This window comes from Vigna angularis, chromosome 4, assembly GCF_016808095.1.
Source record: "Vigna angularis cultivar LongXiaoDou No.4 chromosome 4, ASM1680809v1, whole genome shotgun sequence".
In the NCBI taxonomy this organism is placed as follows: domain Eukaryota; kingdom Viridiplantae; phylum Streptophyta; class Magnoliopsida; order Fabales; family Fabaceae; genus Vigna; species Vigna angularis.
In genome coordinates this window covers 38,963,136-38,978,324 of record NC_068973.1, presented here as the reverse complement: position 1 = coordinate 38,978,324, position 15,189 = coordinate 38,963,136, and the positions used below count along the sequence as shown (strand labels likewise).

Sequence of the window (15,189 nt, the reverse complement as noted above, 5' to 3'; positions counted from 1 at the left end):
TTATCTTAATTCACTAAAAGAAAAAAAAATCTTAAAAGCTATACCCACATTTATCACTGATAGTTTTTTCTAATGACACTTTTTCTTTTTATATCCAATTTTAGTTTCTCGTGGCTCTAACTGTAACGGTCCTGAAAAACAGATACCAGTATCCATAAAAATTAGATTTTTAAGCTTTGTTCACTTGAATGGATTTGGAAAAAATGATTGCAGAAATTTAAAAGGATTTGAAGGTAAATTTTTGTTATTGTTTATTTGACTAGATTTGGAGGTAAGTGAGAATGAATTTAGAAGTAAATCTTTTTAATCTGTCACATCAATCAAATCTTACACTAATTCTTACCAATTTTATTTCCAAATTCACTCTCACTTACCTCCAAATCTATTCAAATAAACAACAAAAAAGTTTACCTTCAAATTCTTTTAAATCTCCTCAATTACTCTCTCCGAAATTCATTAAGTAAACAAAGTCTTAGAAAAGCAAATTGTGGTAAAACAAGAAGAAAAAAATAACAAATAATGGACAAATATGTTTGACATAGCATACCATCGTATGCGGAAAAAAATAAATAAACTTCACTAATCTCACTGATTGAAGCTAAAATAAGTACCATTTGCCAAGTTAATTACTAGATTACTTAATAAATATAATGATTATACCAAACAAAATCACCAATACATATACTGAATGGAGTAGTAACGATCAATCTGGTATTTTAAGTAGGTTTTAACTTGTACTTAGAGGGGTAAAAAGTGTTAAAGAAGAGATATTATACTGAAGGTGAAAATTTATTATTTTTTCTATAAAAATAAAATATTAATAAATGGATATTCAAAGTAAATACAAATACATATTATATTAGTTGATTGACTATGGACAAGTATACGAAAGTAGAAGACAAAAATACGAAGACAAATAGAAAATGAAGCTGATTTTGAAAATGATTATTATAAGCATTAACAGCCGCCTTAAATTGACCCAAATTTTGCAGTGGAGGATGGTTTTAGTTGGATGGATGCTCGTGGTCTTCACGAACCATCACACTCTGTTTTGTAGTTGGAACTCAGATTTTACCAATAATGATGAAAACACAAATTTGACGGATAAGAATGTTCTATTCACATATTCTTGTCTTATTTTTCTTTATATATTTTTAGTTTAAATACTTTTCTTATTCCAATTTTCGTTAAAATATTTCAAATTATTCTTCAAAAAAATTTGTTCCTAATTTTCGAAAAATTAATGTAATGGTACCTACTGTTTTAATTTCTATACTTTTACTCGTACTAAAAGTATCGAATTCGTTTAAAGAAATAATTAGCCTTTTAAAAAGTAGAGTTTAAGAGGTGTTAGTTCTTATTTAAGATTGGTGAGTTGGTTGCTCGTGAGGGAAGGTTGAAACTGTTAACACAGAATTTCTTGTTTGCAGACGTAATAATTTATTTTCTATTATGCAACAGATAGTTTGATTTATTACGATCAATATTCGACTATATATTACTAATAGAATTTTTAAAGATTTATTGGAAAGACTTAATAATAATGAGACACTTAATTTATGTAAAAGATTAACATCATTTCAACTTAAAATTTTAAAATAATGTATACAGGAATCTTTTTATAAGTAACTTTCTGATATCTATTTAAAGTTTAAAATGAAGTTTAGGCTCACGTTTAAATTTTAAAAAATTATAATTAAAATATAAAAATCTTACACATTGTTTAGAAATAAATAAATAAAAACATGATTCACGATACATTAATGAGACAAAATGAATGTTAAATTCGCCCACCTATACCTCAAATCATGTCTATAATATAATCTTTATCAGAATTAAAAACACTATTAAAATTGTTTTTAAAAGCGTATACTAATGAAAACAAACTTTAAAAAGAGAGAGAATAAAATTAATCATTTTATAAAATCTAGATAAATTTGATAAAATGATAAAATGTATAAAACATCTTATATATTCAGTTTTTCTCTCTTTAAAAAGTACACCAATTTTATCTGATTAATTATATACTAATGGCATACAAAATTTCTTCTCCACTTAATTACTATATATTTAAACAGATTTTTAAGAGTGGCAAAGAATATCTAAAGAAAATACACTAGTTTAGTTGGACGAGATATGAAACATGATCTTCTAGGTATGAAAGATATAAAGTCCTTAAATGAAACTCTTATAAAAAAAATAAGAAGTGATAATTATTGAATGAGAGCAAATGTTTATGGAGTAGACTTCTCCTGTCTAAATACGGTGATACACCAGTTTGGTAAAAATAACTTATCGATAACCCTTAAATATTTGTTTTGTGTCGAAAGTCTCACATCAATTTAAAAAATAAGATCAAATTATAATAGACACTAATGTTGATATGCGGTTGGTTATATGAATGATGAGACGTGGAGAATTTCAATTGTATGACTCATCTGGTATGTACACAATACCTATGATAAAATAATATGTAATTCGTTTCTCTCGTTTTATTTAATAATGGGTCTTTTCTTCCTGCACACCCCATAAAATTTGATATCTCCATTTTACCCTCTATTTAAATTGTAATAAAAACCCTAGATTATAATCTTCCGATACCTCCTTTATTGTCTTCCATGTGTACCACATAGTACCTCCATCTCCATCTCCATCATCAAGGTTCTTCATGCACCAAAGACACTAAATGGTATGCGAGGGAGGTGGAGGTGGGAACGGAGCTTCCGATGGCGTAACAGAAGAAAGCCTCCTGCAGTGACATGAATGTTGAGCTTTTGGCCAGGGCCGAGAATGAAAGTTGCATGGAGTTCTTGAGGGACATGGAAGTAGTGATGTGGAATTTGGTGGTGGTCTCTTGGTCGGAGATCGCGAAGAAGGTTCTCTAGACGCAGGGCATGGAGTTTGGCTCGCTGGAGCTCGTTAGTGTTGTTGTTAAAGGTGGGCATTGAGCAGAGGAAATCGGTGCAAAAAGCCTGATCTAACGGAGGTACGTCGTCGTTTTGCATGGCTTTAATGCAAAGGGAGGGTAGCAGAATGTGGAAGTGGATGCATGGCTGTCAGGTTAAGTGAAAAACAACTTTAAAAGCGCATGTGGAAGATAAAATCCTCCATTACGTTTTTTACTGTGATATTTTAACAACTTTTACAATAATATATCCATATTTATTACATTAAACTAAATCTTTTTCTAAAACTTAGTAATAATTATAGAAAGGAAATAGTTTCTATAAGCAAATTTTACTCTTTGTATGTTTGATAAACTTAACAAACTTTATTGATGTATGAAATTAAGCATGATGAAAAATTAGAATTGTTTCTATTATATAATTGTAGTTATAGAAAAACAGTGAAAACCTTATTTTTACAATAATTTTTATGATGATTAAGATTGAAACAAGTTATGGACAATTGTAATGATATATTAAGTATCTAATCAATTTATACAATCACATTCTTTTATTTTACTTTTATTTTTGGAAAGAGATTGGCCTATTTATAGTTCTTAAAACATAATTTTCCTGTCCACAAACAAGCTTGATCACCTTGTTCAAATGACTTAGTTTCTGTGTAAACTGGCCATGGGATACCATAAGTTATGAGAGATGATGCATATTATCATCTTCGCGTCTACATTTGAGAAGCATTTCTACTACTTGACTCATTGTGGGTCTCTTCTCCTTTTCTTCTTCAACGCATTGCAGAGCCACTCTCACCAAAGCTTCGATCTTATCTTCCTCATAAACTCCTTTTACATTGGGTTTCAATATTTCACCAACCCAACTGCATCCATTTTTCTGTTTATCTTTAAGCCACGCCACCATGCTGAGATGCTCTTTCTCCACTCCATTATCAGTGTAATCAATATCCTTTGTTGCACTCTTTCCGGTCACCATTTCCAGAACAACAATTCCATAGCTATAAACGTCAACTTTGGACGTGATTCGTTGGTTCAAAACCCACTCAGGAGCCATGTAACCTCTTGTTCCTCGTATCCGTGAAAAACTAGAGTATGTACTACTAGTATCATTTCTGTTTCGCAGCTTTGACAGCCCAAAATCCGCTACCTTTGGATGATAGTTAGAATCTAGAAGAATGTTTTGGGGCTTTACATCACAGTGTAGAATCCACTCCAAGCACTCCTCGTGAACATAAGCCAACCCTCTTGCCGTACCTAGTGCTATGTTAAACCTTTTGGTCCAGTCCAGTTCATCTGACTCCATATTTTCTGCTAGAGACCCTTGCTCCATGTACTCATACACCAAGAGTCTGTGTTTTCCCTCAGCACAATACCCCCACATCTCAATCAAGTTCATATGGTTAAGCCTTCCAATGCTGCTTACTTCTGCCAGGAAATCTTCTTCTCCTTGATTCGCATCCTTCAGTCTCTTCACAGCTGCAACTCGTTGATCCAACAACACACCTTTGAATACAACCCCTCCTGCACCCCTTCCTATCTCCTCACGGAACCCTTTCGTGGCTTGTTTCAGTTCAGAATAACTGAACTTTCTGAAACCAGTCATGGCCAAATGATAGACTCGTCTATCCACACCAGAATATTTTCTCTCCCTTGTTCTCACCAGAAAAAAACAAATCACAAATATGCATAAAACTTCGAACGCCCCCAATCCTCCTACAAACCAAAGCAAGAACTTAACATATCTGTTCTCACGACTCATGTCATACGCTCTCTCAAGCTGCATCGTGCTCAAACTCGAAGAACAATCAAGACTCTGCTCATGTGTGGATCCTTCAAAAGAATATGAACTATTTGCTGGAAGTTTCAGGTACAAATCAGCGTTGAAATACGGTATCTGATACGCATTCCGTAGCTGCAACTTTGGGTAACAAGTATAAGTGCCAGTGCCAAAGACATATGTATACTGAATGCCTTTACAGTCGCATAATTGAAGGCATAACTGCTGACACTGATGGAGAGTGTAATTTGTCAAAATCCCATAGTCATAGCCATATAACTCCACGCGGCTTATATGCAAAAACCGAGACTGTGTTTTGTTGCAAAGAGTAGAGAATTTCGGTTCACATCCAAAAGACCAATCGTGATCATTCTTCCACTTGTACCCGGGAAGGCAAGAACACTTCACACTAGAATTTTGGTGGTAAGAGCACAAACTGTTAGGGCCACAAATACCATGAATACTACACGGTTTTGCTTTGGCTTGCCACGTAACAGACCATTTCTCTCCTCCATTTCTTCGACTATGAACACGAATGTTTCCATCATGATCAAGCACTAATCTTCTTTGGATCAGAGTGCCATAATCGGATGTCAAAAAAGAGAAATCATCTGAAGAACTGAAATTGCCGAGTGTGTCCATCACCGCAACTCTACTGTTGTTGTAAGTGGAACGTCCAGCGTCCCAAGTGGCCAACCATGGATTTGGCCAGTAAAGGCCAGAAACTTCAGGACCATCGTAAAGAAGACGAAGAACGTTGTCGTTGTCGAAGAACAAGGAGTAGAAACCGGAGGACTTGTTGCTCTCGCTTCTAGAAGAGACCAGCTTCGCGTATCTCGTGAACACTTGTTGAGGCAAAAGCGTGTCCGTAGGGAAATCAAAGCTCTGCCACAATACGACACCGCCACCCTTCGTTTCACGCAGAACGAGGTTGCCAGTGTTGTCGAGAAACAGTTGCACAGACAACAGTGAAACGGTGTTTGTTGACCAAATGTGGGATTCGTCGGCGTCCCTTAAGGCGAGGTTGCCGTTGGGAAGAAGGGAAAGCTTCGAGCCCTTGCCGTTAACGGGGTAGTCACGGTTAGCCATCCATACGACGGTTGCATCCTGGGTTTCGCCGTTGGTTTGGGAGTACCAAACAGCGAATGAATATGCGTTTTGGCCAACTGCATAGAAACCGGCACAGAAGATGGCATTTGGTGAGAGCATGAAATCGTTGGGGCCCTCCACTAAGAGGGATGAACCTTGATGCAGGATTTCTACTGCTGAAGATGAAAGTTGCAGAGACATAACGAGAGAGAGAAGGATGAACCACATGGTAACAATTCAGTGAAAAGTATTCCACCGTTAACAATAATCTACGTTCATCACTCTCAACGCATATATATTTCTACTGCCTGTAATTGTGTCCACTAAGGTATACGCTTTCATTTTATAGAGTTTCGAGTCCCTTCATCTCATCAGCTGACTATTGATTTAGCTTCATATTCAAATAGTTGCTTCGTGGTTTTGGCATTGGCTTCCTTCTGCTTCCTTGCGCAGACTCTTTTGATAGTGATAATTATGTTGTCATCAAAAGAATCATAGGATGTATTGACAATATTTTTCTCGTACATGTCACTGTCGTCTTTTCAAGTCAACCATCAAGGAATTCAGTATTTTGGAATAGTCTGATAAATACAATCATAAATTAATTGCAACGGAATGTATAATCATTAGAATAAATAGTCTGTGTAAGAATTTTTACACTCTTGTTCAAATGATAAGCTAACAAATTTGTTGATTATGATAATAATAATTGTTTTAAAGATTATACCAACCCCAATTTTTAGTTGACAAAACTTTTGATACCAAGAAATTAGAGTATTCCATTGTTGTGAAAAAGACAAAGGGAAAAAGAGGACAATAGACAGTTTGAGGAAGATGACAAATTCTCCTTGTACATTGCTCAACAAGGTGCTTTGGTGTGTCATCATCCCACAATGTTGGTGAGTCCCACTTTAGATAAAAATATTTTGAATCATATATATTTTAAAAAATATATATAAACACGCAATTTAGGATAAAATATAGTAAAAGAGTAAATTTTTATAATTTAAAAAAAAAAGTAAAGAAATAAGAAATTATAATAACAAATTGACTGTAAAAAAATTATATATGTCAAAATATATTTTTTTCTTTTTTTTTCTAAAAATATAAAAGTTCACTATTTTATAACTATTTTATTCTAATAATATGTGTTAAATAAATATAAATATGTATCATTTTACCATTACTCATGTTCTTATATTTTGAATTATAGATAGAAAGTCCAATTAAATAAAAATAAATTTATTTAATGTAAAATATCACATTTTGAATTTATAAAAAAATGAATTTGGTCTGCTTAATAGAAGCTTCCAATTTAACTTATGGGATACTAATGTTAAATATAAAATTATTTTAATTTAATTTTTTGGATTATCAAAATTCAATGTAAATTGGATAAAATAACTCAAAATGACTTCATTCCTATTCAAAAGATATATAAATCAATCTAATTAGAACACTTTGATTTTTTTTTAAAAGATATATAAATTCATTCCTATCGTAGACTTTGAACTCGTATAAGATGGTACTATTTTCTAAAATTTGTTTTATATTCAACGTTTTATGATTATTATTTGAATAGCATAAAAACATTTAATAATAACAATAATAATAGTAGTAGTCTACTTCATGACTACATTTAATAATAATCATAATGTTGTTAAGATTAAAATACATAATAGTTCAATAATGATAATAGCAGTCAGAAAAACTGGAAGGCATCTTAACCACATCAATGGAGATTTGTCATTCAATTATTATGATCACAATATAATTAAATAATATATTTAAAGAACATAAATAATATTTATATAATTAAATAAATATAAATATAAATAAATTTAGTTTTGTTAAAAATATTTTAAAAAATAATAATTTTAATAAAAATATTTGTATAACATTTATATATAAACTAAATTTCGTTTTAATTAAAGAAAAAATAAAATTGTTTAATTTAAAAAGAAATTTAAGATTATATTGAGACAAATATAAGAATATAGAACCAAATTAAGACTATTATAATTAAGACATCTATTTAACTATGTGAGCAGTGTATTAAAAAAAATCTAATTATTTTAATTTTTAAAAAATAAGAACTTTGAAAAACTATAATGATTAAACATTTTTCTTGAAAAAGAAACTAGTTTAACGATAGTTTAATTTGACTTTGTTAGTTTTTTTAATCTTGATTTATATACATATTCTCATGTTTTTAAAATCGTGATTATTAGAATTCATTTAGGAGAAAAAAGGTAGCTGGTAGCATAATTTAATTATTTTAAAAATAATAATCTTGCTATGAATGTATTTATTAATATTTTAATAATTTACTAATATAACTTATGATTTAATTATATTTATAAAAAATATTTAATGTTTTAAAAAATTACAGATTGTTTTTATTTATTTTTGGTTGCCCCTGCTATTCTAGTCCGGTATCCCTGGGTGGAAAGAAAATAAATGTGTTTGACTTACTAAACTTTCTCGTTTGGTGAGATCCCTGGAAGATATGGAATCACAATTTTGTTTATAACACTTCCTCACTTTTCTTATCTCAAAGAGGAGATTACCTACCATTCACAATAACCTAATTTGCAAGCATTGAAACGTGAAACCAAGGGCATTGTTTGGTAGTAATTTCCTTCCATAATTGGTACACTCTCCGTACCCTCTGAAAACGTCATTTCCCAAAACTAGGTTTACACTTAGCAAATCTAATTTCACATCATATTCATAAAAACGAAGGTAAAGTGCAACTGTGATAAACATTCTATACCAAGCAGCAGCTCTGTGAAACTATGTACAAAGCAAAATCAATTGTCGCCGACAAGCCTAGTCACCTTTTTTGTCGGAGCTGATCTCAATATCTTCAGCAACATGATAAGTAGAAAGGAAAAACGTGCTGTGGTTTTTTTGCAAGAACCTGCAACATAAAGTAGATAGTTATGCATTAAAAATTGTTAGTAAAATGTAAACTGTCAACAGAGGTATTTTCTCGTTTTAATCCATCACGAAAGAACATTGGAACCTTAGAAAGTCAAGTAATTGTGCCCGAAGCTCTGTCAACGTCTCCTCTTCAATGCTAGCATGGAACAATAGCTCGGGCAACTTAACTTCAAAATTCAAATTCAGAAAAAAAGAGGCACCAATAATTAGAATCTTTAAGCATTATAATAATGATAATAACCACAACAATAATAATAATAAACATAATAAAGATCTACAAGATGCAGATTTGACAGAAACATAAGCATTTTGCTGTCCACTCAGGGCAGAATAATCACACAACCGTCTGTATTGTTTCCATTACAACTTGATGCAACAATAAGCTAAACTTGAAACCCGTCATATAGTAAGTTTGTCTGGTGGCAGACAATCGAGCATACCAAAGAGGCGTAACAAATGTTCAGCACCATATATAGCAGAAGGAAACACATTGGCTGGACAAGCTTCTTGGTACTGTTGGCGCTCGGTCTTGTACAAGAGCATCACTGGCAGTGCTTTATCAAAGTAACGACACAATCCTTTCATAATTTCTTCAACTGAATCAGCCATCCTATTTCAAATAGTAGAGATAAGAACAAAGCGTAAATACTATAAATACTGTGGTTGCACCAAAAACAGAGAGCCAGAGTAGTAATGAAATTCAAGAAGCTAAACAATTACAGAACTTAAGAAACAAATTGTCATCATACTAATCAAACTGAAACTTTCCACTTGAATATGCATTGACCGGCCCAAAAAAATCAAAATTATATTCCAAAACAATACTTAAAAAGAAGCGTAAAAGATTAGTGAATAGGTTATTAGGCAGGGGGTTACTCTAAATAATAGTAACTTCAGTTAAAATAATTGCTGGCTCCAGGTTTTCGTTGTTTGAAATAATGTTACACACTTCACTTCCAATATAGAAAAAAACATTTCTACATCAAGCTTAAAAAATGGAGGGGTGTGTCAGCATAAACTTACGAGCCACATTTCTTCAATCTGTAATCAAAATAATTTTTCAATATGTCTTTCACATTAGGAGAACGAGGAAGTTTAACGAGCTGCATAGGAAAAAACATATATTCAACAATTTGAAAATGACTTCGCGAAAGTAAAACTGTGTTCAGTAACTATTCACAAACTATATATGCATATCCACTTGCTCCTAAAGAAATGAAGCACGGAGTAATCATCATAAATTATATTAAAATTTTCAATACGATATCACTACCTTGCCGAGATGGTTAATAAACTCACAATCATCAAGTAATTGTTTCTTCAGCGTTGGAGGAATTTGAATGGTGACAAGCTTGTCAGGGTCAAGAGCAGTTTTGGGCTGCAAATAATCAAGCAATAAAATCAACTATACTGATTCTTTTGGAAAAAAGGAATTGTGAAGAACCATCGCCTTACCTACTCACGGAACAAAACATCAGCGAAAAAGGTTTGCAATTACTTACACAAGAATTGTCCAACTAATTTGACTAAGAATTTGTATTGATGTTGAAGAGTTACGTGAACTTTGAGTTGAGTGGATATATCACAAGTGCCTTATATAAACAGAAATTTACAAAGGAGACTACCTTGATGACAGGTTCATTCCGTCGCTTCCTGCCTCTTGAAACTGCATTTCACATTTCCAAACATCTCAAATATTAGGAACACAAACTAAGTAAAAGTTGATTTTTACATATTTGCATCAGGTCACAAAACCATAAAGTCCTTTTACTTTACAGCACAAACTACAATAATAAATATACTAAAACAAGCAATGCATTGAATATTAGATCAAATGAGAACCAATTTTTAAGTAAAGGGAATAACTTAGCACAGACACAGAGCATTGCACACGACCGGATCTATGTTGAGTTGAATGAGTGATGCTCCAACCAAGCACAGTGATTCGTCGTCATTGACAGCAATATTTGCTTAGAAATCACTCGTGGAATGCAATATTGTTAAGGATAAGACATTATACTTTAGCTAATTAGGCAAGTTATATATATTGTGTTATTTTGGAATTCATCCCACTAAATAAAGTGGCAGTGACTGCAAATCATAAAATCAGCTTTTTTCACCGGTACCTCTCGCGGCCTTCTTTGTGTGTGTCCAAACTACCTTAACGAATTTTCTATCATCTTTTCCTCAATTAATTACACTAATCTCTCCTTGTATACAATCATTTTGTATCCTGTTTTGTCTTTTGTGACTATAAGTCCATTTTAATATTGTTATTTCTTACACTCCGACATGTTTCTCTTGTCCTTTTAAGGCCCAACATTCACTACCGTAGAGTTTAGTCAATTCATAGCAATATGACAAAGATTCTTCAGAATTTGGTAGGTACATTGCAATCACATATAAGCCACAACGTCTTCCTACATTTTAATCATCCCACTTGTATCCTATGTTACATCTTTATCAATTTCTCCATCTTTTTGTAGAACTGATCACAAAAATTTAACTAGGAAAGTTGAGGTGTGACATCTTCCAATTTTACTTCCAAATCATATTCCTCTAGTCTCTTATTCCAATTAAGGCAAAAACATTCTGTTTTCAACATATATTAACAGAAAAAAATAACTCAAAGGGAAATCATATTTTCCTCATTGCAGAAATCTTTTTGGAACAACCACTGAACTAGGATACTATAAAAAGTTAAGTTAGAGATATAGAGCACGTAATATAATATATACGTGTGTGTGTAATTAGGTATATAGATTGCAAAAAGAAACAGCCATTCTGATGACAGCCCCCAACAGCTCATGTAACCTTCAAGTAATCCCCAATTCCCCATAGGGCCAAATATGAGAGGGAACATGATGACGTTCCTCAACAAAACTGTTTCTTACCATGCATATTGATTATTGCGAATAAAATGGCTCTGTAGAAACGAACTAGAGAGCATCATTCAAGAACTACTTTGCTTCTATAAAAAAATGCATTAAACTGAAAATAAAAATCCTCATCGCCAGCCTCATCCCAGTTAGAGAAATTAGTTGGTGGTTATAGACTACTAAAGTTGTCGTTAATCTTTAAATAACATACAATGAAGTGTTATTAATTCTTTCTCATAAATTATAAAAATTGAATACGTATACAGACATTAGTTGGGACCATGAACAAGTGGTGTTCCTAAACCACGAAATAAATTCTCCCTCGGCATGCACAAAAAACATTGAGTCATCAGCAACTTAATACTGCATCAAGAAAACTATGATGAACCTTTTGGTAGAATTCCTAAATGACAAGTCAGACAAAATCAACCTCTGCACTTTCCATCCGAGACAGCACATGCATAATCTAATTCTAGTGTTATGCCTCAAATTAATTCTAGTCGCAAGCTCCACTATAGACAAGAAACACAGGAAGTCACTGGGATTGAATCAATAAAAGTGCAGAAGAGAACTATCTGACCGTTAGTACTCTTGGATTTAGCCAGAGGACCACGTGGGACTTTCGGATTCTTGTCAATGCCGTGCTTTTCATCAAGGGCACGTTTTTTGCGCATATTTTCCTCAGTGTTTTTCAGCAAACGATCTATTCCAACCCATTCATCCCAACTGCAGCAAAGATTGAACACTTGAGAACTAAGCCAGAACCTCAATATAACGTTGAACAAAACAACATATAACATACACGCTCACCTTTTCTTCCAACCCTGGAAATAGAAAAAACAAAAACAAAAATACCATTTAAGAGAAGAAATAAGATTGAGAAAAGGTTAAAGGAAGAGTAAAAGGAGAGAAACGTTGAGAAGGTTACGAGATAATGAACGAGGAATTGCCAGCCTTCAACGTTGTGGTACTCAACTTGCCTAACCTTTTAAACAAGGCAAATACTTGGGTTTCAAGAATGATACTTTTGAAATTTGGGGTAAAGGAGAAGAAGAAGTAGGTAACCTTGGCTATGTAAAGACGATTAGAGTGTGTGGCCAATAGCTGTTCTCCTTCGGCGTAGGGAGCAGGAATGGAGATGTGGTTGTCAGTTTCAGTCTGAGTGCTGCTATTGCTATTGCTGCTATTGCTATTGCTGCTATTGGAATTGGAATTGTCGGTAACCTCAGTGCTTGTCTTGGAAATCCCCATTTTCAATACTTCCTCTTTCGATCAGATTCAATGCTTATCTTTCTTTCTTCTTCCCTTCCCAAACAAAAAAAAATCAATTTCTTACTCTTTTTTTCCTTCCTCTCCTTAAACCCAAACCCCAAAACCAACCAAGACGTCTTTTCTTTCTATTCAGTCAACTACGGCACACTTTATCTCAGTCGAAATAAATTCAATGTTTTACATGTTAACCTAAAACTAATCACAATTTACTTTAAACGAACTCATTCTCCCATTTATTTAAGCCACACATAATTTATGTTTAGTTGCCATCTATTCATATATTCTCATTAGTAATTTTTTAACAAAAACATTTTACCTTCTGTTGTTAACAACTTGCACATACATTAACTCATCGAATAAAACCTATTTATTTAAGGCCTGCTCAGTTCAAATATGTTTTATAACCTTAAATTTAAGCTTTTTTTTATTTTTTATTTTTCATTTCAATTTGAAAGGATACAACAAAAGCTTTTATATATATATATATATATATATATATATATATATATATATATATATATATATATATATATATATATATATATATATATATATATATATATATATATATATATATATACCGGTTTGCTAACTTGTCACAGGTTTTTTTTACATTTTATCAATGTGTACCGGATTTTAGTAGGTAAAAATATTTTCATATATTATCGATTCTAAGTTTTAAAGTCAAGGGTATTTGAACAATTTTCATTCTCAAAACTAAAAAAAGTAAGAAACTCTCAAACCTTTACTCACCTCCCTCGTTCATTTCAATCTTTTTTCTTTCATCTCTCTCACTCAAATATTTTATTTGTCATCTCTACGGTAGTCCAACTGAAAAAATCATAAACACTCACTGTTAAACAATTTCTTACAAAAAAAAATGATTTTATAATGAGTTTTCATTTTATAATTTTTGTCTTATCTAATTTTCACAAATATAATGACATCCGAAAGAATTGGTAATTGGCCTGGAAAAAATCATAAAAATACTCGTTGTTAAACAGTTTCTTACAAAAAATAATTTTGTAATGAGTTTTCATTTTATAATTTTTGTCTTATCTAATTTTCACAAACATAATGACATCCAAAGGAATTAGTAATTAGCTTGGAGGGTTTTTTTAGAGATGATGATTCAACATCCGTAGATAATGAAACTAGAGGGCTTACTGAAGATGACGAAATTGAAGAGATATTGAATGAACCTTTATCTGAAGGTAAATATGTCAATGACAACTCTTTACAAAGACACATTGTTTAACAGCGAGTGTTTCTGACTATATATGAGGATATTTTTGTCTACTAAAACCTGATACACATTGCTAAAATGTATCAACTGAAAAAAAAGGTGTACGCAAGTTAGCAAACCCTATATATATATATACATACATATATATATATATATGGTTGGTGCTATTATTCCATCAGAATTTAAAATTTCACTTTAATAATTTATATATCAATAAAATGTATTGCATATGGTCTCAAGTGGTTTGTATTGATGTGTTTGTTTCAAAAAATGACAATATCAAAGAGAATCTACAAAGATGGATTGGAGTATATATTGTTATTCGTTTAAACAAATTCTGAAGATGAAAGGAAAAATATATGCGAGATGCAAGGACTGTTTGATCTTTGTTAAGGGAAAAGATTTGTAGTGACTTTTTGTGAAAAACCAATATTATTCCTCAACTATCATTCAAAACGAGGCAAAAAAAAGCATGCAATGTGGTGGAAATGGTGTAGAGGTTAGTTGGTGTGTGAGGGCACATGGTGTAACCATGGACGTGGATTGAAGCAATGGAAGTTTGGAGGTTAAAGACGTTGAACTTTGAACCAGTGGAGCTCGAGGTTGAAGACGAAGACCTAATCTGTATTCGATTTCAAGGAAGGTTGAATCGATTCCACCTTATGTAGAAAACCTTGAAGAAGTCGTATTCGGTTATGAACATGGCGTATTTGGTTCCAACACAAACATAATTGATTCCAAGTTTCGTTATTCGATTCCAATAGCAGGTGTAGTTCTGGTTTTGGTGTTTACTTAAATATAACTTTTTTTTATTTAAAAAAATATATTTTTCTCCTTATAATAATTTTTACGATTATATATATTATTAATAATTATAATTTTATATTACTTTTACTAATAAGGACATTTTAGTCATTTTCAGTTTTTACAAATTAAACCATTTTTTTATTTGTCATAACGAATCTTTTTTTGAAAAATATAAGAAGAATTGCATGAAGAGAAGAAAAACAAAAATTATTTTATTAATATACGTTTATGTTGCTTCTCTCTTTAAGCTCCGTGT

General features: G+C 32.1%; 2 protein-coding genes across 2 annotated transcripts; both read right to left on the bottom strand.

The window, feature by feature from the left end:
* Positions 1-3,593: 3,593 nt before the first annotated feature.
* On the bottom strand, positions 3,594-6,011 carry LOC108341270 (putative receptor protein kinase ZmPK1). The gene has a single exon (XM_017578966.1). The coding sequence runs from the start codon at positions 6,009-6,011 to the stop codon at positions 3,594-3,596; it is 2,418 nt and encodes an 805-aa protein (XP_017434455.1).
* Positions 6,012-8,384: 2,373 nt separating this feature from the next.
* LOC108342009 (protein MRG2) lies at positions 8,385-13,022 on the bottom strand. Its single transcript, XM_017579710.2, has 10 exons — positions 12,674-13,022; positions 12,537-12,593; positions 12,419-12,432; positions 12,189-12,334; positions 10,355-10,395; positions 10,003-10,107; positions 9,753-9,832; positions 9,170-9,339; positions 8,812-8,896; positions 8,385-8,706 (listed from the first exon to the last, which is right to left on the bottom strand). The coding sequence occupies exons 1-10, from the start codon at positions 12,857-12,859 to the stop codon at positions 8,616-8,618; spliced, it is 975 nt and encodes a 324-aa protein (XP_017435199.2). The 5' UTR covers positions 12,860-13,022; the 3' UTR covers positions 8,385-8,615.
* Between the last annotated feature and the right edge of the window lie 2,167 nt (positions 13,023-15,189).